Source organism: Thunnus maccoyii, chromosome 2, assembly GCF_910596095.1.
Source record: "Thunnus maccoyii chromosome 2, fThuMac1.1, whole genome shotgun sequence".
Taxonomy (NCBI): Eukaryota; Metazoa; Chordata; class Actinopteri; order Scombriformes; family Scombridae; genus Thunnus; species Thunnus maccoyii.
In genome coordinates, this window is record NC_056534.1 from 25,096,192 (window position 1) to 25,119,771 (window position 23,580).

At 39.6% G+C, this 23,580-nt stretch overlaps 2 protein-coding genes across 3 annotated transcripts in view; both read left to right on the plus strand.

Moving 5' to 3' along the window:
- Positions 1–15,058, plus strand: part of LOC121905691 (sodium/potassium/calcium exchanger 3-like) — a 64,446-nt gene extending 49,388 nt beyond the window's left edge. The window contains exons 6-17 of the mRNA XM_042424141.1: positions 1,074–1,177; positions 2,635–2,709; positions 3,118–3,143; positions 3,244–3,297; positions 3,410–3,543; positions 6,589–6,749; positions 7,291–7,561; positions 7,672–7,838; positions 9,558–9,672; positions 9,849–9,961; positions 10,466–10,531; positions 12,536–15,058. Of these exons, the coding sequence (XP_042280075.1) occupies positions 1,074–1,177; positions 2,635–2,709; positions 3,118–3,143; positions 3,244–3,297; positions 3,410–3,543; positions 6,589–6,749; positions 7,291–7,561; positions 7,672–7,838; positions 9,558–9,672; positions 9,849–9,961; positions 10,466–10,531; positions 12,536–12,688 (1,439 nt within the window). The 3' untranslated portion in view covers positions 12,689–15,058. The remainder of the gene's footprint in view (positions 1–1,073; positions 1,178–2,634; positions 2,710–3,117; positions 3,144–3,243; positions 3,298–3,409; positions 3,544–6,588; positions 6,750–7,290; positions 7,562–7,671; positions 7,839–9,557; positions 9,673–9,848; positions 9,962–10,465; positions 10,532–12,535) is intronic.
- A 1,656-nt stretch (positions 15,059–16,714) lies between these two features.
- The window catches only part of LOC121905678 (ras and Rab interactor 2-like), a 38,735-nt gene continuing 31,869 nt past the window's right edge, over positions 16,715–23,580 (plus strand). For both annotated transcript variants that reach the window (XM_042424120.1, XM_042424128.1), the window contains exon 1: positions 16,715–16,922. The gene's annotated coding sequence lies outside the window, so the exon portion shown is untranslated. The remainder of the gene's footprint in view (positions 16,923–23,580) is intronic.

Genomic DNA, 23,580 nt, shown 5'->3' on the forward strand with positions numbered 1-23,580 from the left:
ATCAAAAAAGAACCTGCCTCTCACTTTTCCAAAAAAGGCCTAGTCCTCACAGACAGCACTAACTTATGGTAACATATTATTTCAGTTGTTCTGCTGCAGTTGTATGTTGTGTGGTACTGAAATCCACTGAATGTGTTACATGTTACATTTAAGGGAAATGTGTGGCAGTGCCATGTTTGTTCAGGAAAACACAAAGTTGAATGTTAAAATGTCAGCAACAGCATCATGTTGTATATTTAATTTGTTACAGTCAGAAAATGAGAAACATCTGATGAAAATAAGCATGTTTTCAAAGTCATTGTTAGAACTGTAATGTAATATCGGTACCCGGTATCAGCAAGTACCCGAATGTAAGTACTTGTACTTGTACTTGGTCTGAAAAAAGTGGTATTGGTGCATCCCTAGTAATAACTACTAAAGAATTGCTGGTGAGGAGTAAAGGCAATTTGTTTTTTTCTTTTTTTTCTTTGATCATGGCTGCTTATGGCATAGTATATCTGTCTGAACGAACAAGAGAACATCAAAGGCCCGACTGCCACATTACATCACTATCCTCTATATAAAACTCTAATTATACATACAGACTGGGTTTAAGAGACTCAACAATCTTCTTTTTTTTTTATAGCAAAGTAAATGTAGCTTTGGGCTTTATAGATATCATAGATATTTAAATTTTTTCAGCATCAGTAAATACTGTACAGTGACTGTTTTAGCACTGTTTTTTAGTCATTTTTGACCATTTAGTAAAATGTAACCCTGTAATTTTAATAACAGACACATTTCTATGTGGGAACTTGCATTTCTCTGAACAGTAGTGGTTGTGTGTATTAAGGACTGTGTCTGTTTGTGTGTAAGACAGAGAGAGAGAGATCTATGACCAATATGGAGTTATTTACATATGTTTTGACAGTTGTGTGACAGCTGTTTGTCAGCACTGCAGATGCTGTGTTGCAACTGAATATGTCAAGAACTGTGCAACACATCATCTGTGCCTGCTATGGAGCTTTAATGTCTTCTGCTGTGTGTGTTTGTGTGTGTGTGTGTATGTGTATGTTGGCTCATTTTCTCCCCAGGGGTGTTCATCACCAAAGGTGACGTGGGTGTGGGGACCATCGTGGGTTCAGCTGTCTTCAACATCCTCTGCATCATTGGTGTGTGTGGCTTCTTCGCTGGGCAGGTATGATGTCATAGCAGCGTTACACTGCTGCAGTCAAGCCCGCCGCTGACCTGGTGGTATTTTCACAGAGTACAACCGACGGCCTAATGTCACCTTTAAATATTCAGCATTATAAACAGAAAGTGGGAGAGTGAACTCATGCATACGTGCACATGTTGACATAGAAGCATACATGACACACGCGCACATTGTTAGTTTATGCGTGAGTCTTATTGCACCAAAGTACATCTGATCCATATGTAAAATACCAGGTATCTCTATATGTTGATTTTATTTTTAATCTTTGTTTCCTAACATGTGCCTGTATTATCTGCCTCTGCAACTATCACATTTTCCTTAATGTTTCAGTGTAGGCAGATTTAATCTCATCTTTCATGTGACTGTCACGTCATATGGAAAATAACAAATAATCAGGATTAATACGTTTCACATCTCAATCATCCTCAGTCCTGAAACACAAAAAAGTGCATAGTGATTATGCTTTATTCTTTTCATTCACATATTTGTTTGTAAAAAAATCAATTTTGATTTGTTTTGTTTGTTTGTGTGACTTAACCAGCCACATGTGCAGCATCACATCATTATGAATCCAAGAGACAGTTTGTATCTCTGTTATGCTTTGCATCCTTGGTGTTGTGTATTGTATGAGATACAGAGATAACATAATATAGTGCAGCCTCTCTCTGATGCTATCTGACATGCCAGGGACAGGGCAGGGCCTCACATGGAAATGAGCGGAGTACAAGGATAAGCTCTCTGCTCTGAAAAATATATGCACTTGACTCCAAACAGTGATGCAATCCCAGATTGTGCATTACGCAATCATAGTGAGATAATGAGGGAGAAAGACAGGCAGTGTAACGGGGCTTGGAGGGATGGGTGCAGTAAAATCATCTTCAAGCCCAGCAATTGCACCTCACTACTGTTTATTACCTTTGGCTGGCTGTCCATTGCCGGTTCCATCTACAAAGCACTTTTGTACAATGAGCTACAGTACAAGCAAACATTTTAAAGTTGTTATGCTCTAACTTTGCCCTCTGGCTCTCAGCAGCAAACAATTCCACAGCTGGGAGTGGCACTTTCAAGATGTGACTTCTGACTCTCCACTCTCAGTGTGAGTGTTGTGTGGGAAGACTGAGATGCTAAGCGTTACAGCATTAGTCACAGTGTTGTGGGCTCCTGCATTGTATCTGATTACATAAAGTTGATAAACACACCGGCACCTTCTCTATGTAGGATGGCACCTTGCAGTTTGGCTTTTTCAGTGACTGTGATTCAGTCGGTCAACTTAACAGCTCCTGTGTTTACATCAGTATGCTAATGATGTCAGAGGCGTTTCAGTATAACGGGGCTGCATAAACTCCAGCAAGGCTAAGTATTACTATAAGAGTATGTGAATCGATGCCGTGTACTTATTTTTGTAAGTGTGCTTATCTCTGTTTTTTTTTTCCTTGTAGGCAGTGAAGCTTACTCCTTGGGCTCTACTCCGAGATTCAATTTACTACACCTTTTCTATCATAGCCCTCATTGCGGTAAGAGTTTAGAGACATAGAGATACATGGAAACACAATACACATGATCAAATCTTTAGAAATTGCATAGATATGCAGATAAAATGCTATGAAGCCAGCCATTGTTTCACATCAAGCGCACAAAAATAGATAAAGAAAATCACACTAGTATCATGTGAAAGTGTGTCAGTAATCCATAATTTTGCATATTGTGTTCAACATGCTACAAAGGAAACCTCATAAGTGATTGTAAGATAAATAAATGAGATGTAATGAACCAAAAGGTTACGCTTTGACCTTTTTCTGGCTGTCTGAGCTCTGGATTGGTCATGCCCCCTGGTGGGGTAGATGCTGAAATGCAGAATTTGACCTTGAATTACTACCTCCCACCTAATGTCCCCTTGTGTCTTCTTTGTCTTGCCTCTTTAGTTCATCTATGATGAGAAGGTGTGCTGGTGCGTAATGATATTTTTCTGTTGCACCCTCAGTTTAAATATATTAGAAATACAAAATGTACGAATTTGACTGACCTTCTGTTCGTGTGTTGATGTCCAGGTGGGAGTCTCTTGTCCTGATTCTCATGTATGCAGTCTATATCCTCATCATGAAGTGAGTACCATCCTGAAGACATTTCTAATGCCTTCAGTTAACTGATTGGTTGCAGTCATTTAAAAGAAGCCGTTGTGCCTCCAACAGTGTTTTGTTCCTTTATCATTGCCAGGTTTAACGGCAGGGCACAGCGCTACTTCGATCGTCGAAAGAAGAGCTCCGTAAATCTGGCCAACGGGTTGACAGGAAGCACTGATCTGGAGGATAATGTCACTTGTGATGCTACTGCAGTCCTGCTCAAGAAAGGTAAGAGAATATGTTCTATTTCACACAGGCTTTGCCCTCTAACAGGGCTCTGTAGGATTTATCTGCACTGAAATATGCATAAATATAAAGGCAGCTGGGGCACCACTCATCTATTTTTATTCAGCTCCATGAGAAGTCAGTCAAGGATGTCTTTATCAAATAAGTTCTGTCCGCCTTGCCCTGGATTGATTCCCACTGCTAATGTTCCACCATGCTGTCTGACTTTTGAGCTTTGTATATGGTGAGACGACAGCAGAACTCCCAGTGCTCCAACTATTTTGAGATCCAAAAACACACCCCTGAACCCCCTTGTTAGTGAAGAACTTCCCCTACATGACGAGCTTCCACCTCCTGGTCCTCCATCCAAGCGACTGTCACCCATAATCTTGACAAGTTCTTGTAGTGTGTATAATGAAAGACCCCTCAGGACCACCACAGCATTCATCTTCTTATTGGTCCAGGGGCTACCGCCTTTTTACCTGACTTTGCTAACTGCTGCTCCTAGCAATCGCTTTGTTTCTAGTCTGCACTGAACAGGTTTGGCTAGGGATAACTGGGATGCCAGTAGGATAAGGAACATCCCCTGGGTCCTCAACTGTCTTTGCCACCCAGCACTTCCACAAATTACTCTAGTGTCTGCATCTTGCAGCTGTCCCTCTGTCGTCAAAGTTAGGGAACAATAAGGGGCACAACAACAACAAACAGAGGAGAGCAGTGCAAGATGCTGGCTAAGGCATGTGCACATCCTTCCAGTCTCCAGTCTGCTTCAGCACAGCCTACTCTCTCAGCTTGCTCTACATCTGGTTCTCTGACTGCCGACCCAGAGAGAACCAGTCTGCTAAACTTGTTCCTCCTCTGCTGAGGAGGCAATGAAGAGAACCAGGGTGGCAGGTGGCAGTTGGTTAGACAGATGGTTGCGGCATCACCATTGGTCTACCAGTAGCCAGCGGGAACCTGGACTGTTGGATGGTTGTTAAAATACCTCTGAGGGAAGTGACCTCTTACATTTCTGTGTGCATGGACACAGTCCCTGACAGGACAGTGGGGTCATACACTAACAAGGATGGTCAGAGGTGTATTGCCTTTTGGATGGAACAGTCACATGAACCCACTACAGCTGACACTGGTGATGTTGGTGCTTCAACAGCTATTGACACTCAGCAAAATGTGTTGATGAGGACCAATTGCCCTATGTCAATTCAGACAGGATGGAGTTCACACTGTACCACTGTTGCAGACTGCAGAGAACCTTCAGAGTCTATGGATTTTGGGGTGCATTTTATGCCTTTATTTGACAGCTGGTAGTTAAGAGGTGACAGGAAACAAGGATGAGAGAGATGCAACAAAGCTCCCCAGCCAGATTCGGGTAAATTGCAGTTTATGGTCAGCATAGTTATACCTAAGTTGCAGGATCAACCAGACCATGGACGTGTGGCCCATTAAGGGCAATGGGGCGCCGCCCCTCCTGCGATTCCAATTGTGAAAAATAGTTTTTGTTATTGTTGTAATATGTGGATAAATTTCAGTTGTTACTCTCACATAAATCATACATACATATGTACAATACAAAAACGTGCAATGATTTATGAAAAAGTGCTGCCCACAATCTGTGTCTGTGCAGAAGGACGTACCTTTCTCCGCATGAGGGCAGTATGTGTGTAATAAGTTCAGCTTTTCCTAGTGGCCCCTAATTGGTTGACACAGCACACATAAAATAACTGGATCTGGGGTGGAAAATTTTCTGCCCCAGAAATTTTGCCAGATTGGACGATTTTCCGCCCAATTGCTACTTCCCTATTAGATTACATTTACCCCCTGAAGGCAGGCAAAATGTACATGGATGTTGTGGTACTGTGGTGATAATTGTAAAGTGAAGGCAGTTGCTAAGTGGCCACCAATAGATACTTTTTTGCACTTTTAGAAACCGCTAGCCTAGCCACCAGCAGCTGGCTCTATACTACATTTTATGGGGCATGCTCACGGCCAAAATACACAGAGCTGCCTAGGGCCATAGCCCCACCAAGTGGAAAAGCCATGCCACACCACTGACCCAGACACTGAATTTTTACATCTCAGGCCTCGAAAATGCACATATCACATCCCAAAGTGGAAATTCAGTGGACAAATTGAAACTGTATCCTGATATTGCAAACTGGAGAGGTTTGAGAAGGTAGAAATAAAACAATGTGGCACACTGTCCTTTGGCTTTCTCTTCTTCCACAGGACTATCAATGTTGGGGGTGGCCTTAAGAGACAAATTTCAGTGATACATTCCTCTACCATGCAGTAAAAATATTCTATGATTCTTTAGCCCCTGTAAGAACCTGCTTAAGGCCTTTAAGTAAATGTCTCAAGTCATAGTTACTCAAGGCAACTTTCCTGCTTGTTTTGACCTTGTCTGAGAGGGAAAGCGATTTGTGCGCCTTTTACTCCACCCAAACTGTAAGCTTCTATCAGGGTTTTATAAAACACAATAAGAGCTACAAACTTTGGACAATACCCCACATTAGCTTACTAGCTAATGTCTCCTTCTTATCTACAAACAAAGACACATCTTGATTCCACATTGGCTGGCTGGATGAGTTACCAAACAAAAAGTGCATTGCTAATGTCAGTTTGCAGGCTATATAGCTAAGTACTTAATCAGCTAAAGCACACTGAACAGCTTAAAAAGTGACCTGCAAATATTGATATCAGTCAGTTTACATGCTAAATGCCACTGCTAACAAAACACTGCCTGTTCTTAGCTTGTAAGCTAGATTTAGTAGCGCAAGTTTGTGTACACTGTGTTTCTTAGCCCCTGCCATCTCAAACACTTACAGGCTTGGAGAGTAAAGGAACAGTTGTGTCTCCAAAGACACTTTTTCTTTCTTTCAATAATAACAAATGTAAAAGCAATAGATTTAAAAATCACTTTGGCATGATGGTTGATTGCACAAATGGATGACTAAAAGTGATTTCAGCTGGACTAAATAGAAAATAAGTAGGTCCCTGTGAACAGTTAGGGCAGTAGTCACATGAACATTGTGTCTTACATCTCTCTAGCTAACTTCCACTGTAAGCCATCCGTGCTGATGGTAGATGAGCTCCTGTCTGCCTACCCCCACCAGCTGTCTTTCTCCGAGGCTAGCATGAGGATCATGATCACCAGTCATTTCTCACCCAGAACCCGCCTCACCATGGCCTCTCGGATGCTGATCAATGAGGTAAATATGCACTAATATGGTGTGCGACTTAATGTTTAGTTTGTAGTTTTACAGGCTTTGAATTGGAAAAAGTGGAAAGGCACCAAAGCCACTCTCAAGAGAAATATAGTTTTGTTCAGCTATTTTTCAAAAACTCTGCCAAAACCAGAGTCTTAGCAAAAAATACAAACCACATAATCCTGTCTGGTGTCAACAGAGGAAGGAGTGAAATGAATAAATATTCATTTGGATATTATAGCCAACATTTTCTCTCAGACACCTGTCTGCTGCAGATTACAGTCTGGATGTAAATCCAAAATAAACAACCAAATTTAGGCTTTTGAGAAAAAGAGGTGGAAAGAACATTCAATTCTGCTTCAGGCAATTTTCCTTTGATTTGATTATATAAATAAAAACTAAAAACAAACCTAGGTAGTTTGGTGGGACTCAAAATTGGTCTGACACACTGCTGTTGCTATGCTGCACAACAACAATGCAATAATGTCCAAATGTAATAATGTAGTCATAGATGGTCTATAACAATGTCTACACTCACTTCCAGAGACAAAGACTGATCAACACCACTGAGACTCGGGTCAACCGAATCAACAACGGCGACTCTGACTCAGTGGCCAAGGCCCAGGGGAGGCGGGGCTTGGAGAATGGGATGGGCGGGGCTGAGCAGGGCCTCAACGGTAGATGCAGACTTCAGCGACTGGAGTCTGGGAATGAGACAGAGAATGAAAACGAGGACAATGAGAACAACGAGAATGATGAGGAAGGAGAGGGAGAGGATGACAATGGAGGGCCCCTGGTGCCTTTCAAAGCTCCAGGTGTGGCACAGATAAAAGTTTAGAATCAAATGATCATAGTCAATAATGTTTTATGATTAGTGCTATTATTGATAATGTTTATTATTCCTTCCCTTTTTGTCTCCCTACAGCGGGTGCATGTAACAAGCTGAAGTGGCTGACCATGTGGCCGCTGTCCCTGCTTCTGTTCTTCACCGTGCCCAACTGTGCCAAGCGGGGCTGGGAGAGATGGTTCATGGTCTCCTTCTTCACTGCCACCATCTGGATCGCTGGCCTTTCCTACATCATGGTCTGGATGGTCAGTCCAGGGTCTCACTCACAAGCATTCTGAAAGCATACGTAATCTGTAAAGGGTGATAAAATTGCCTCTTCTGAATTAGGAGATTGTGAACTTTAGTGCTTTTACTGTTAAGCTTTAGGAACCGTATGAACATTTTTGGGTGGAGTGGGGGGAGATTTTTCTTCTCCCAGATGTCCCAGATGTATATTTTATTTCAGTCTTTCCTTGAGATTCATTGTAAAAAAAAAGAAAACGTCAAACATGTAACAGATGGACAACAATCCTGTGTCTGTATCAGGGCTTTATTTTCTTCATAAAATCTTTATAGTTATTGTCGATTGAACATTATCTTTCTAGAGAGTAGCACATTTTCCACTAGCACACAGTGCCTTCCATTTTCACTTTAATCTGCATCATAACAGAAAGCAGAACTACGGTAAAGTTAAAGGTACCCTGTGGAGTTTTTGCCCACTAGTAGAGCTGTGGAGCATTGTTCTTACTAGTGGGTATGTGTTTTATTTGTATTGTGCACAAGCACAAGGTTGCATGTGTGCAAACATGTGGGTACACAAATCCCATCCTGCTTTTGGTTTCAAGCTGTTTTGCTGATCGACACTTAATGACAGTAAAGTGCCATCAAATGTAGCAATGCATGAAAGTGAAGAAGACTGCTACTAAGCAAACACGGATGTAGCAAATGCATGATTTAAAATATGTAATAATCAGCTTTGCAAATGTTTCATGAGTAAAGGGAACTCACTCAACACATAAAATGCATTTTGGTTTGAGACACTGAATGTTAATATAACTTGTAGCTTTAAATGTGTCATATATTATTATTACCATTATTATTACTATATACAGTCAACTACAGTGGGATGACAAAACATTGCAGGGGTTAAGCCCCTCAACAGCCTCAGAGCTGCCTCCCGTGCCTTTTTTGTTCTGTCAATAACAGTGTAATCTTTTCATCTTTTTGGTAATTACTAATTCCACTTCTAATTTACAATTTGGTGGAGATTATTATTCCATTAACATATTAAGATTTAAACAGTAGTACACAATTTTATTTTCTTTATGCACTCTTAGTTATTAATGGTGAAACAAACTGCACCAATCTCATACTGTTGTATTAGTTTGAGATACTGGGGGAGAGTGTTGCAGGTTTTTTTTCTAAATAAAGATGAGGGTCCAAAGAAATTTTAATAACACTGAGGACAGTCTTTCTTTTTAAAAAAGTGAAAACTGATGTTCAACCCCCCTCTCCACCCCTATAAATATAGTATGTTCTCCTATGAAGACTGATGTTGTCTTTATTTCTTTAATGAACATGCTTTCAGTGAGCGCTGATAGATAAATAGTGTATTCTTTTCAGCCGAATGGAATACCAGACAGACAGTATACGATAAAGAAATTCTACAAAATACAAGAAACAAACTGGCAAGCTGAATCCCAGAGAAAACTGATCGATAACTAAATTCATTTAGTAACTCTCAATCTGGAGATGTATTGAACATAAAGAGGATTCTTACATTTTGTGCAACACTGTATTAGGAGGTTATTCCTAACCTGTTTTTGTACAGTGAAGATGCATAAAACTGTTATTACACTGAAATTTGATTCCAGGTTGTCTCAGTTGTAGTCTTTATTTAATTTACAGTACTGCTGAACTATACATGAAGGAATCAATAAACAACAGTATATTGAGACAAACTCTTGGTTTCTCTTTGGTTTCAGGTGACTGTGATTGGCTTCACTCTGGGCATCCCTGATGTCATCATGGGCATCACCTTCCTAGCAGCAGGCACCAGCGTCCCAGACTGCATGGCTAGTGTTATAGTCGCACGGCAAGGTACACACACACACACACACACACCAATACACTCTTCTACAACAAGACACAGTATTTGTGTAGCAGAGATCCTGTAAAGAGAAGGAGCGGTGGTGCAGAACAGAATATTTCTTGTCATAATTGACTTGTCTCCTGACTGTATACAGACCTTGACAGTGTTGCTCTCCTTGCCTCAGGTCTGGGAGACATGGCCATCTCCAACTCCATAGGCAGTAATGTGTTTGACATCCTGGTGGGCCTGGGCCTGCCCTGGGCTCTACAAACACTCTGCATCGACTACGGCTCCATCGTGAGTGCTTCTCATCTCAGCCAGAGGAGACTCTGCTGGACTCAGGCCAGAATAGAACAGAGCTGTGTTTATGAAGGGCAGCAACATTGGTCTGTAATACACAGTGCAGAACAGTGAGGGAGTTTAAGATTACTGTTGTACACAAATACACCCACACATTACTGTACAACACTCTTATATACTATAGAGCAGTGATTCTGAAAGTGGGGTCTGGGGACCCTCAGGGGTCCTTTAGGGGGTTTCAGGGGGCCCGCAGCAAAAAGGGGAATAATTTATTTTCCATAAGTAACACAATGACAGAATGTATGACTGTGTTGGTCATGGGTTTCATACACTCTCTGTAATAAAACATCTAAAAGCAAAAATCTTATCTGATGGGGGACTCCAGGACAAAATCTTATCAACTGGGGGTCCGTGTCTAATTTGTGTCATTTTAGGAGTCCTTTACATGAAAAAGTTTGAGAACCACTGCTATAGAGTAATGCTCTGTGTTTGTCTCCTTAGATCCATCTTAACAGCAGGGGACTCATATTCTCTGTTGGACTCTTACTAGCCTCAGTATTCTTCACAGTAAGTACCAAACGTTTGAAACTAACTGAATGGGACCGGTCTTGTGATGGAGCAGGCTAAAGCACATTCATCCAGCATGTATTGTAGTTTTGAATCCAACCTTAGGCGTAGATTCGCGTACTTTTAAGGAAAGCTAAAATATCCCAAGGAATATTTGTCTACAACGTACGAAGGCTAAATGTTGCATATTGTCATGTATGTGAAAGAGTCTATACTTGGTGACACAAGAAAAATCAAATCAAAATCAAATTTCCTGTACACATTGTTCAATAAACCCTTCTTTTTAACAACCTGATGACAGTTTATAGAAAATAAATGTACAAAATTATATATTACATATTATAACCTCTTGTCTCCTTACATATTCCACCCCACTCTAGTGTCCGTACTAACTCTGAAACCTGTGACACACTGCAATTTAAGGCTTTTATTTACCCAAATTTTAATGTCAGTGAGAAACCACTAATTTGTAACACAGTTAACAGTCTGTCAAGCCTCCTATGAACTCAGGTCTAACTCAAAAATCAAGCTACAGGCATAAACCACGAGCATACTGACATGACAAAGAGAAAACAGGAAACATTAGGCTTGTTCGAGATGAGCCAGGCCCGTGCAGAATGGATCATCGACCATCACCGCACAAAGCGTAGCAGTTAGAGTCGTGTCCGACTTGATCTTGACTTGCTCTGATGTCACATGTGGGCAATAATAAGCACACAACATAAAGGTGGCTGCAGCTGTTCTCCAACAACTGCAAGAAACTCTTCATTTTTTTATTAGATTGCAAAGATTCTGATTTTATTAGTCCAAAACTGACCTAAGAATTCAGATGTTCTGTTGATGACAACTTTTATCAGCAGAAGAGACAGAAAACATTCAGTAGCCAAATATTACAGATAGGCTTCAATATGAGCATTACGTAATTATTTAATTCTTGTCAGCATTATAAAGTGAACTTTCGGTAACAAGTGTGACATGAAGATTGTTCTCTGTACAGATGTGAAGCCCTGACAGTCTGAATATTCGAGAGATAAAGGATGTCATGTCTGTTTCTGCTCCTCTCCTCTTACATTTTGAGTATTGATTGGTGTTTTACTGTATTTATTTGTTTGCACATTACAAAATGAGATTTGATATGTATACAGTCATTCATATATACATTATGTTACAAAAACCCACTTTTACCTGCATATACTTAGCTATACATTAATTTAAAGTAAATAAACATCTGTGCAGGAGAGGTAGAAGCTAAACGCTTATACCAAGACCTCTCCCAAATACTCAAATTCTCAAAGACAAGATAAACAAAATTACATTGAATAAAAATAATTTACTTTTATTTGAATTTCTTTATCTCTGGAATGAGATGTGAATGAGTTTGACAAGTCAGTGGATTTATGGGCAGCATGTGGACCAGCAGGTAGTGGTCCGCCTCTTACCACAGTTGAATTCCTGTGTAAAATAACTGAATAATATTGGAGATTACAGAATAAATGCTGTTTTGATGATCCAGGTCATTTTGTTTTAACTGTGTTCACACAGAACACAGTTAAAACAAAACAGTCAGTGACTGAGTGGATACAAGCGTGACCTGATAACATTTTATTAAATCAGGATCAGATCTAACAGGATGTAAATATTTATGTAACTTCCTGTATATTCTTTAAAAGCTGCTGGAAACTGTTTTTGTCACTGCCCCCTGCTGCAGCCGCCTGATCTAGACACTGAACACAGAGAAAGAGCGGGAAAGGGGAACATATGTCACATTATACTAAAGTAAACATAACGTTTACTACAGTTTCCCAGTTTAATTCACAATATGACTTTGCTCTGTATTATTTAAGGACAGAATTCATATTGAATAACAGTCATTAAGGTGTGACCTAAGGTTTCAGCTCCCCCATGAATCCTGACGAGTTGGTTCTGACCGTTAACACCTACAATGCTAACGTCCTCCCCTGTTTATTTTTGTACCATCTTTAATTCTGTCTGTCCTGCCTGCAGGTTCTAGGGGTCCATTTGAACAAATGGACTTTGGACTGGCGACTGGGCTTGGCCTGCATCATCCTGTACGCTGTCTTTCTATGCTTCTCCGTCCTCATTGAGTTCAACGTCTTCATCTTCGTCAACCTTCCTATGTGCCGAGACATCCATTGACCTCCCTCCTCTTCTTCTTCTACTTCTTCCTCTGGCTAATGGAGGAAACCTCACCTGGCTTCCAGTTTCTTGGCGCCTTCAGACCAAGTCCTACCTTTTTTTTTTTCCAAATAGAAAAATAGAGCTCTATATGATTTATCTTTGGTGCAATACACACAAGAGAGAGGACACCGGAGGTTGTGGGTTTTTTGGTGGGACTGCACATGAGGCGCGAAAAGAAAGTCCCAGCAGCAGAGATTGCTGCCAGTCGTTGTCTAAGTTTGTACTGAAAGGTTTGCTGGAGTGAACTTAACCGTATTAAGACCAACAGTTAGGCTACTGTTGGTGAAGAAGCTGCTACTGTTACTGACTAACTGACCGGCAGAAAGAGAGAAATCCTGCGCTATCAGCGATTTTTAGCTGGATCGTTTGTTACTCTTTGTACAAGTTTGGATATAAGCACACAATTAAGGTATTTTTAAGTAAAAACTGGCTTTCTCTGTATATATTTGAGGATTATATAATTAATAATATTAGCTGAAACATGGGATTCTCTTATGCACAACTGGATCAGTCTTGCAAAACTGAATGAACCAATGACGGTGACAATATTGTATGTTTTACTTTAGCACAGCACAGTCATGTGGTCTGCCAGAAATACACTCAAATGCTTCATTTGTCTCCCTTTTTTCAGCCCTGATACAGTATAACAACATAGCATGCTGTTCTAGCCACAAGCCAACTCTAGCTTTGCACTGACAGAGAGAATCTAGATATTAAACAATATTCACATAGAGTCTATTCTTGGCTGTTTTTCTGTCTCTCTACAGGCATATCCCAGTAGATGTGGGGTTTATTTTTCTTGAATAAAACCCACATATGAAAGGGATCTCCCTGGAACTGACACCCAGCACTGACACTTTATTGATTAGAGATGTTATTCTATCATTGCGCAGTGTCTACAGGTTCTCTAAACATGTAACTACTGAATTTAAAGTTCCCTCTAGACATTAAACCTCTTGTGCTATAATTAAGAAATAGTTTCTAGCCTCTGAGTTGAGTATAACATTGTTACTTCTTAAAGCCAAAAGTATTTTTAGAATAGCAGTAAGAGTTATAGATTTGGACTTAAGAATCAGCTTGTGTGCGCAGCGTGTGTGTGTGTGTGTGTATGTGAGTGTGTGCGCATGTGTGTGAGGTGTGTGATACAATCTCGAGGGGAACCAAGGATACCACTGTTACTGGGAAGACATAATCATGATTTATTTATGAATTAATTTATTCAAAGATCATGTCTAACCACCAGTTTCAGCCCTTTGGATCATGTACAGTGTATTAAATGGAACGCTCTCCGATCATTGGCGACGGAGCTGTACAATGTACTGTACCTAATATATAATCTAAGTACTGGAAACTGACTTGATGTTGTTTATATTTAAGAATAGAACTTTATAATTTATAAGTTTTGTATAGTTTGGAAAGATATTGCAACATTTGTATATTGGTACAAAAACAGTTTAGAGATGTTGTGTTTTGGTGAGATGGACTGAAAGTGCATCTGTTTGACCCTCTCACCGGTCCTAACACGGCGAGATCGGTGAAAGCTAATCTCCCTTCTCGTATGTTAAACTAGTGATGAATCACGGATGTAAAAGTTGCACTTTCAGAGAAAAAGGAAGTGCGTACTGATGGCACGCCACTCTGAACTTTCACAACATATTGTTTCTTAAACACAGTGCTTGAACTCTTGTACCATCCCTTGTATTTGAGGCTTCAAATCCTGCGCTCATGGCCATTCTCCTGCTTGTATTTGAGCCAAAAATACACCATTGTCAACAGTATTGCCACTCTGTTTCAGCATGTGTTCAAACAAACTGTGTATTTTTATTTTTGATTTTATAAGATTTTGCTGAAGCATCCTCAGTAGGTGTTGTTGCTTCTCCTGCAGCCACGAGAGAGCGCTGTAGAACTGTGTTACATCTTCAGAGGGGGCTGACACAGTAGAAAGTGGTTTGGGTATATTTTCAGGTAGGCTACATAGAAACAAATACTGGTCAGTTTGCATGCCTCTTTCATAATTCAGATTATTTTATGTGTAATTTTAATGCATTTCCAAGATGAAAAGGCACTGTCTTGATTATGCTGTACATATCAGAGGGATATGCTACTATAAACACAGATGTTGGAGTAACTTCTGACAAGCAGTTATATTTGAGATATATACAGTATTTAGAATGTAGGCCTACAACAGTTAGTTTTCAGCTAATTAATGTCGTTTGATGCTCATGTCCTTTGAATTGTTTGTAAATCCTCATTTTTGTTGACGAGGACTTCTGGGCTCAGAGCCAGAGAGATGAAGATGTTGGCCTTGTTCCCAGTGGTCTTCTTGCAATAAACTGATTTACATACACACATCGTTTCCCTGTGTCTTTATGAGCTGTCTGCTCGACTGATGGCTCCATCATTAAATTACTGTTTATTATGACAGCACGTTATTACAATAAAATGAGTAGTCACTTTTTTCTTTACTGTTTTGAAGAGCCAAAATTTACATTTACATGTATTTATTTTGTAGATTGCTCATTAAATGATTTTACTATAACATTCATCAAATATTTCAGGCTGGTTTCTAATAAGGCATCTTTGTAAACTGCTTTATTAATAATGAATAAATAATTTACTAATACTTTAAAGGTCAGTTATAATAGGCAAAGAACAACCGTTGGGTTGCCAGGTCGTGAAAAGGCCCTTTTGATGGTGTTGATTCTTTCTAATAGTAATAATGTAGTTATATTGTTCATAATGCATTAATAAATACTCCATCAAGCCATCAAGTGTGCTGGTATAAATGTAAACAAGGTGTGATGAAATTGATTTTGGTTCGGGCATTCTACAGCTCTTTTCATAAAGGTAAGTGGTCAATCAGTCCAATGGAGGTTTTCCTGATAAACTTAAGAAAGTGTCCTACTGGAGAATGCACATTAGCAGCAGTGGCAACCTAGAAGTTGTTAATGTTAAAGTTGCACTAATCAATATTTTTTTTACAAGAATGGATCATATGATTGTGTGTAATGTGAAAGGGTCCAACCCCACAGAGAATAATCACCCAACTCTGCAGTTCCTCTCAGCTCCATGGAGTGTTTTAGCATCTTTCAGTTCATTGTTTTGTTTTCGTTCCCGCAGCTGTTTTGATTCAGTCTCACAGTTCTCAACAGTACATTTCATCAAAAAAAGCTCAGATACTGTACGCTACCTGCCCAATACCAAGTGGCAGAAAGTTAAAGTTAGCAACTAGCTGGTGAACATCATGGAGCATTAGCTGCTAAAGAGCCAGATATATTTGTCAGGAGTTGGCGGAGACCAAAACAGAGCTAAAAGGAGAGTGAGTGTTGGATTTACATTCATCAGATGGACACAAACACGACTCCAAATGAATGCTAATGTTTCTCTCTGCCTGCTGGATGTGTAACTAAGAAACTGTTTGCTACTGTAACATGTTCACCTTCACAACTTTATTGCTCCCTGGTCCTCAAGTGGACAAAAAAAAAAATCAACGAATGCAGGTTTAACTGTTATTGCTTATTAATGTTCTATAAAGCATTAGTAAATCATTTAACCCTTCATAGACTTATGTAATTAGCTACCACTAAATGTTTTGAACCATCAGACATTATTTAATGTCCTATATAACACACCAGTTAATAATAAGGTGGCTTTTATTTGTACCTTTAACCTTTGCCTGTGGTACAATATTTCTTTTATTATAAGATTTTTTATCATATATCCATTATATAAACTTTTTGATTCAGTTTGTGCAATAATATTTTTACTTTCTGTTCTGGATCATATAAGACTTGTATCTTAAGATTGTTAACTTTATTATTTTAAACTTTTAAGCAGTGAGAAATGTGCGAGAAATCTAATTCTAATTCAAGTCAAGGTGAATCATCAACATAACTTTCTCAGCCAATCAGGCGGAGGCGTCATATTACGGACGGTCTCCTCCTCCTCCTCCTCCTCCTCACCCTCCTGTCTCTGTCTCTCACCTCAGTTCCCTCTTTCGTACCCGGTGTGTTTGTTCCTACCCGCCAGTAAACCATGTAAGCGATGGAGTTCGGGGGCATTGAGATCTGTCGGTGTCACCCGAAAACTAAACACAGCAGCGCAGCAACAGCAGCAGCAGCTCTGAGTTCCTCACATGGAGTTTAACCAGAGGAAAGCATCGACTCTGTGGAGCTGAAGAAACGTCTCAAAGGTGAGGAAAGTTGTCTGTGCAGCAGTTGACTGGTCGACTGTAGACCATCATTAACTTCTATGGTAGAAAATGACGATTATTTTTAGACTTTATACTGACTCCTACTTTGATGTCATTTTTTCCAAGAGCTCAAATTAAGTTTTTTTCTGTTGTTAGTAAGGAAAGTTATACAACAACAAGTAGCTCATAAAACCAAATTCACTTTTTCTTTCTGTGGAGTTTCCTCTCTCCAGCTTTGGTACTTTTCTTCATGTTGAATGTTACAGATTGCAAAATTTAAACTGAGATCCTGCAGCTGTCATCTGTGGAAAGTCTGTTTATGAAGTGTATATTTGCTAAAATGGTTGCATGGCTGGGATGTTTTGTATGCCAGTAGGCTCCATTTCTCCTGCAGCACTGCTGAACTTGCACTCTGCTTGATCTTATCTCAACAGCATTTTTAAAAGTTCAGCATGGTCACGTACCACTGTGCTACTTTTTTGGCCCCAATACCTCAAGTATGTACTGATAATATAAAGTTTCTTGTAAAAGTAAATACGTGTGCACCACACATATTTTTGACAAGAACTTCAAGTTGTTGGATTTCTTTTGGAAATCCGACAACCTTATGATTAAAGCGATATATCAGTTTTTGTCTTTTATTTCACAGGTTTTACTTCAAAATCAAGGATTTACATTAAAATAAACAAAAACAAAACATATGAGAGCATGTACAGTAGTGGTGACATGTTCCAGCTTCTGCCCCTGTTCTTTAGCTGCTCTGAGAGTTGATCTTTTTTCATTCAGAGACATGAGACTCGTCTGAACCTGACTGAAAACTACACATACCACTCTTACCTATCTGTTTTTTTTCTAAATGAGCAGTTAGCTGACGTTTATTGTTCTAATAAAGGGGCCAATTTCCTCATTTAAGCCTCTGTGGAATCTGTTAAAGAGATTAGCTTCACTGCAAAACCCAAGGATTTTTGGCACATAGCGCTGGGTTACATACTGCTGTGGGGAAGTGAATCAGCAGAAAGGCATTTTAATGAAAAATAACTCAGCTTGTCAGCGTTTGATTAGGGTTAAGAAACTAATATTGTTTTTGTCTGCAGTGACTAAAAAGATTGTCACTGTTGCCATCTGACTTCTATTGTTTTTATTGCCCTAGAGAGATTTTCAAATTTTTCTGCCTGTGATTTTAGTGTCAGACTTAAAAAAAAAAAACAGTTTAGTAATGAAACAAAAATAAAATCCATCTCATTAGACATGATGACTAGCCATAGCCTAAAGTAAAAGAACCGTAAAACCACCTCTCTCTGCAACTTCAAGGCAGAACCAAGAACTCCACAGGTTTCTGAAAGGTGATGTCATCTTTGCTGGACAGGGAAGCCGCCACTCAAGTTACTGGTGTGAGAGTAAACTGTCCCTGTGGGAGATGTTAACACTGAACGCTTTCACAGGAGCAACAGTGATGCCTGCAGTAATCCTGCAGCAGGGCATGAAATCAAACTCTCCGTTTAGCTGCAGAAACCACAGACTGGAGCTCTGCTTTTCCTATTTCTGCCTAATGAAGTGAGCCGTGCAGCCTCTTCAACCTGATTGCTGTCTGACCAAAGTTAGTACGGTTTCTTCTATGTCTGCCTTATTTTCAGGATTCAAGGTCAGGGTTACAATAGTTGTAGGCAGGGCCAGACTCACTGGCAAGGGGGCCCTAGGGCAAAAATGAGCCGTGGGCCCCTATTGACCCCCCTATATATTTTGCCCAGAGTGCTAGAAACAAAGTTGTACAGCTCTTGCTCTACCCTTTGCTTTGTGTTGGGTAATTTATAAGTAAGTATAATATCAACTGAAACAAGGCATTAAAATAAGACAGGGCCATGAGATCAAGTAAATATGTAGCAGCTCCCTAGCAAGGGCGATCTTTGGAAAACCATGAAGGTTATTTAACAGCACTTACAGCTGTTGAAGAATCCTCAAAGACTCTTCTGATCAGCTGGATGAAAAAATATTCCATCTGCTGTATGCTAAACATGTGTTTTCCAATTTGACTTCCTGAAACACAGAAGCTGGCCAGAAATGTCATATTTCCTAGCTAAACTGTAGAATTTGAATTCAGATCAAAAGTCTTCAGTTATATTTGTGTATATTGATGTTAGATTTAATATTTGCATACAAAATAATATGTTAATACTTTTCCTGATACAGTGGTGGTCCTGGATATTTTAGTGCCATCAATTTGCATGTGAGTTTTACAATTGAATTTCTATGATGTCTTTTATGAAAAAAAAGTTTCAGTTCAAAAATTTTTCAGTTTTTTTTTTTTTGCTTGCTTTTTGTTTTCAACACACTGCAGCCATAGTTTAGTCTAAATGTAGTGATAGAGCAAAAGCTGATGTTCATGGATTTTGTTACATTATTTTTGATTTTATTACTTCTATTTGTGAAAAACATGTTTTGGAACTACAGTTCCCATCATGCTTGGGGGATGCAAGTATTAAATATAATGTTGCCATGGAGTCAATGAGTTCACTTTGGGCTACACCTTGAGCCTTGTTTTTCTAGCCAGTGTTTGTTTTCAGTTTGCATCATGAAAAGTCAAGGCATTAACTACTATCAGTCCTTGTTTGCTCTGTAACTTAAAGGGGACATATGATGCTTTTTCTGGTTTTCTGTTATTCATATACTGTTATGATGTCAGATGTTAAACATGATCAAATGGGTTAACACATGAAAAATCCTCCCTGCAAGTCAAAAGCCAGGGCTTCAACCTGCCCTCACCGCTTTGTTTGCTGTGTTTTTCTACCTTGCCAATGAGCTGACATCAGCTTGTCGTGCATGCCAATAAAGGGCCGCCCGTTCTGTAGCTTAGCTTTGTTTGCTAAGGTTGTTTTATACAGTTTTTCCATGTGTTGTTTGCGTTGTCTACTCACATATTTCAGATCAGGTTTTGGCTTATACAGATGTATTCGAGAAATTTTGCATTAAGAACAAGAAAAAGTGGTGAAATCCTACTACTATAGTTTGTTTCATGGTTTGTTAACGTTGCCTCTAGAGCTGGCAGAAGTCTCCCAAGGAGCAGCTTCTTGAAGTTTGCCAATCAGAACAGAGTGGGCTCCTTGGGAGGGGGACCTTAAAGAGACAGGAGCTAAAATAGCCTGTTTGTGACCAAGGCTGAACTGAGGGACTCTGTAAAGGGCCAGTATAAGATAAATTAGCTATTTGAGCTGTAAATCATGCAAAGATATTCCCCAGAATAAAAATGTGGATCTTTAAATATACATGATATGTCCTCTTTAATAGATAAAGATCATGATTACTTTTCATACTGAAGGAAATGTCTAAATGTGATGATTACAGGGAAAATCTGAAAATATAAGAAGCATCCTCATTCTATGATTTCTAAGTGGATTTACTGATGTTTACTCATGATGGACATCAAACAGACAGACACCACTGTACTGATTCCAGTAGTGTATCATGTCTGTGTGTTCAGATTTGATTGAGTTATGACTGAGAAGAAGGTGTGCAATCGGGGCACCAAATGATTTTTTCCCCCCATCTCTGTGCACAACTACATACTGGTGTCCTAGGAAATTCACTATTGCCCATACCATTTCTAGAAGAATTGATGTTTAGCTCTGTGACTCAAATGTAAAAGTTTAGCTCTCAAAAAGCTGATATTGTGCTTTGGTTGTGTGGGGGATTTGGGGCACCTAAGGGTCTGTGTCCTCAGTCCAGGGTTGGTGCAGTTGGCCACTTTGCCTTGTTGGCAATCCAGTCTTGGGCTGAAGTAATTTAAATCCACTTTCCGGTATATGTTTATCCTTTGCTTGTCTCCCGCATCTCCTCCATGATTCAACAGTAACAAGTGTAATCATGGTAGTTTGAATATTTTCTGTTCATTTTGTCCCACTCTATCTGCTCCATCTCCTGCCTCCCTCTCTTCCTTTTAAATCTGAAGAGGTAGATACATCAGAGCTCAGTCCTTGGCCTGATCCAGCTTGTTCCTGCTACTAATTTAAAGGGGAGTAGTCCAGAAAAAACAGCCCAGACTTTTCTCGGCTGACCTTTTGTATGGAAAGTTGAGGCTGGGCGGTGCTGGTGCCTGACACAGTGTCTAACCATGATTTAGTCCAGTGGCACTCTTATTATATATGGGGTTTGATTTGTCTCTCTTGTCAACATGAAAGGCAGTTTTCATGTGTGTGGAAGCAGATGGTGATTTTGAGCTTTTGCACGTTTCTATTGTGAGACTCCTAAAGCTGCGATTTGAGGTTATGCTCTTGGTCTGATGGGTGTTTGAGTGACAGAAGGTCCATAAACATTCCACGGAAAAGATGAAGGTAATCCTAACCTTCTATCCTTGAGTAAAAAAAGCTGTGAGTGTGATGAGATTTCTGTGTATTATTGGAAAACCAAAGACTTTTTTTCTCTAACCAACACAACATGGGCCAGTCGGTTCAGCTGAACTCACAGAGAACCACTGACCCAAATTCTGCTCTGCGACTGCACACACACACACACACACACACACACACACACACACACACACACACACACACACACACACACACACACACATTTGTGAGGCTGTTTACACTCTCTCATAACTTTAGTTGACACTTTTTAAAGAATTGCTTTGCCATTTGTTTAGAAGTACGTAGCTGACATTAATATAACTTTCAAATACACTCCCTTTCCATCTCTTTAACAGTTTCCTCTGAACACACACACCATCATCTGGTTTGCCTCAGTGTTTAACATGACCCACGTGTGGGAGTTCTTATCTGCAGTGGGTTTGTGCAGCTGCCTGCAGCTCTTCCTTGTGCTCTGACAGCAGCATGGAGCCGTGTTAGCTTAACACTCTTCACTGGATCTCTCAGCTGACAGTGACGCAGCACTTCATGTTGTTTCAACAAATACAAGTAAAGTTTGTTGGATATTTTTTCACAAGGTGGGAAACAGAAACTTTTTGGGAAAAGGCACCAAAGCTCTGCAGTTTAAGGTGAATGTTTTTGTGCTGATTTAAAGTGCAAAATAGAGATTTTTTTAATAACAATGCATAACAGATGCTTGAGTAAAGTAAAAGAAAAGAACAGTTGCATGACTTTATAATGGGTCTCAGGAGAACATGATGCACAGTCTGAGCTTCTCAGCCATTACAAGGTATATTTTAATAAGAAGAATGTTAGAGTGCTTCAGTCAAGGCAAGACATTAAAAAATAAAAACAAATCATTAAATAATACCAGAATAAAATAGGTTTAAAAAAAGATGAGTCAATCCTAAAACACATAAAGGTGTGATGAGGTCATGCCTCTTAGTCCTTTTTCCAAGCAGCAGAGCAGCAGACTGTCTAGTCTAATATCATATCTTTTGTTGAAGATATGATATTAAATATTTCTAAGGTCATTTATGCATCGGTCCATAAAACAAGTCTATGTCCTCAACATTTTCCCTCCAGAGAACAGAGAAAATGGCACCGTACAGTTCTGCTTGTGCAATGTAACCTGCAGTGTGGATTGACTGATTATTGATTAGAAGTTAGTGTCTCACCTATAGTCAAATGCCTGTGTGTGTGTGTGTGTGTGTGTGTGTATTATGAAAAAAGACCTTAAAATAATTTTTATATGTCATTTATGTATCTTCAAAATGAACAGTGGTCCACTCTTTATCAGTGTAGAATGATGGTCCACTGTTGGTAAGGTAAAAATGTGTGTGTGTGTGTGTGTGTGTGTGTGTGTGTGTGTGTGTGTGCACATGCACGTGCGCAGGTGTTGTTTGCATAAAAGGTATATTCAACTTTGCCAAGATGAGATTGATATCAATCTCGTATCTTCGGTATGGAGTTGGAGTTAGCCTAGCTTGGCATGAAACCTGGCTCTTTCCAAAGTTCAAAAATACACCTACCAACACCTCTGAAGCTGACCAATTAACACCTCATTGTGAACTCCCAGACAAGACTGACTGGCTTGTTGCCAAGTAAACATGTAATTCCTTGTAAAAGGACAATTGAAGCGAATTGACTATTTGAAAAAGCTAATTGACTCCCTCCGTAGCCTCGTACTTAACTCACTCTGAACAATAAAACAAATAAGCATATTCCCCAAAATATTGAACTGTTCTTTTAATTGGTGCCACTTTCTATCAAGGCATAAAGGGTTTACAAGTTGTAACTACTGGTTTCACTAATGCCATAGTTAATAAATTATTTACCAAGGCGGATCAGTTATAAGCCATTAACAACCATTAATCAAAGGATCATTTCCAAGTCAAATTAAATTTTTGACATTAACATCAAATACAAGAATGCTATAATAATGAATACGGATGAAGTGCCACTAAAACTGCTCATGTTTGTGTTCACAAATGTGCATCCTCCCATCAGACACTGAAGCTATTCATCAGCACTTGTATAGGACAGCACAGTCTCACATCTAGCATGACACCCGCTGGGAGAAAATGAGGGTTCCACCAACGGAGCGGGCTTTAAAACAAAAATACCACACAGCTTAATGAAGTCCTGCTGTCTGTCTTTTTCATTGTTATGCAAAACACAATGAAGTCTGTGTATGTGTGAGGGGATGGGAGGGATCACTTCCTCTCACTGTGTCTGTTTCTCTTTATGCATTGAAGAATTTATTAACGTGTGATTGCATGTTTAACTGTGTCTTTATG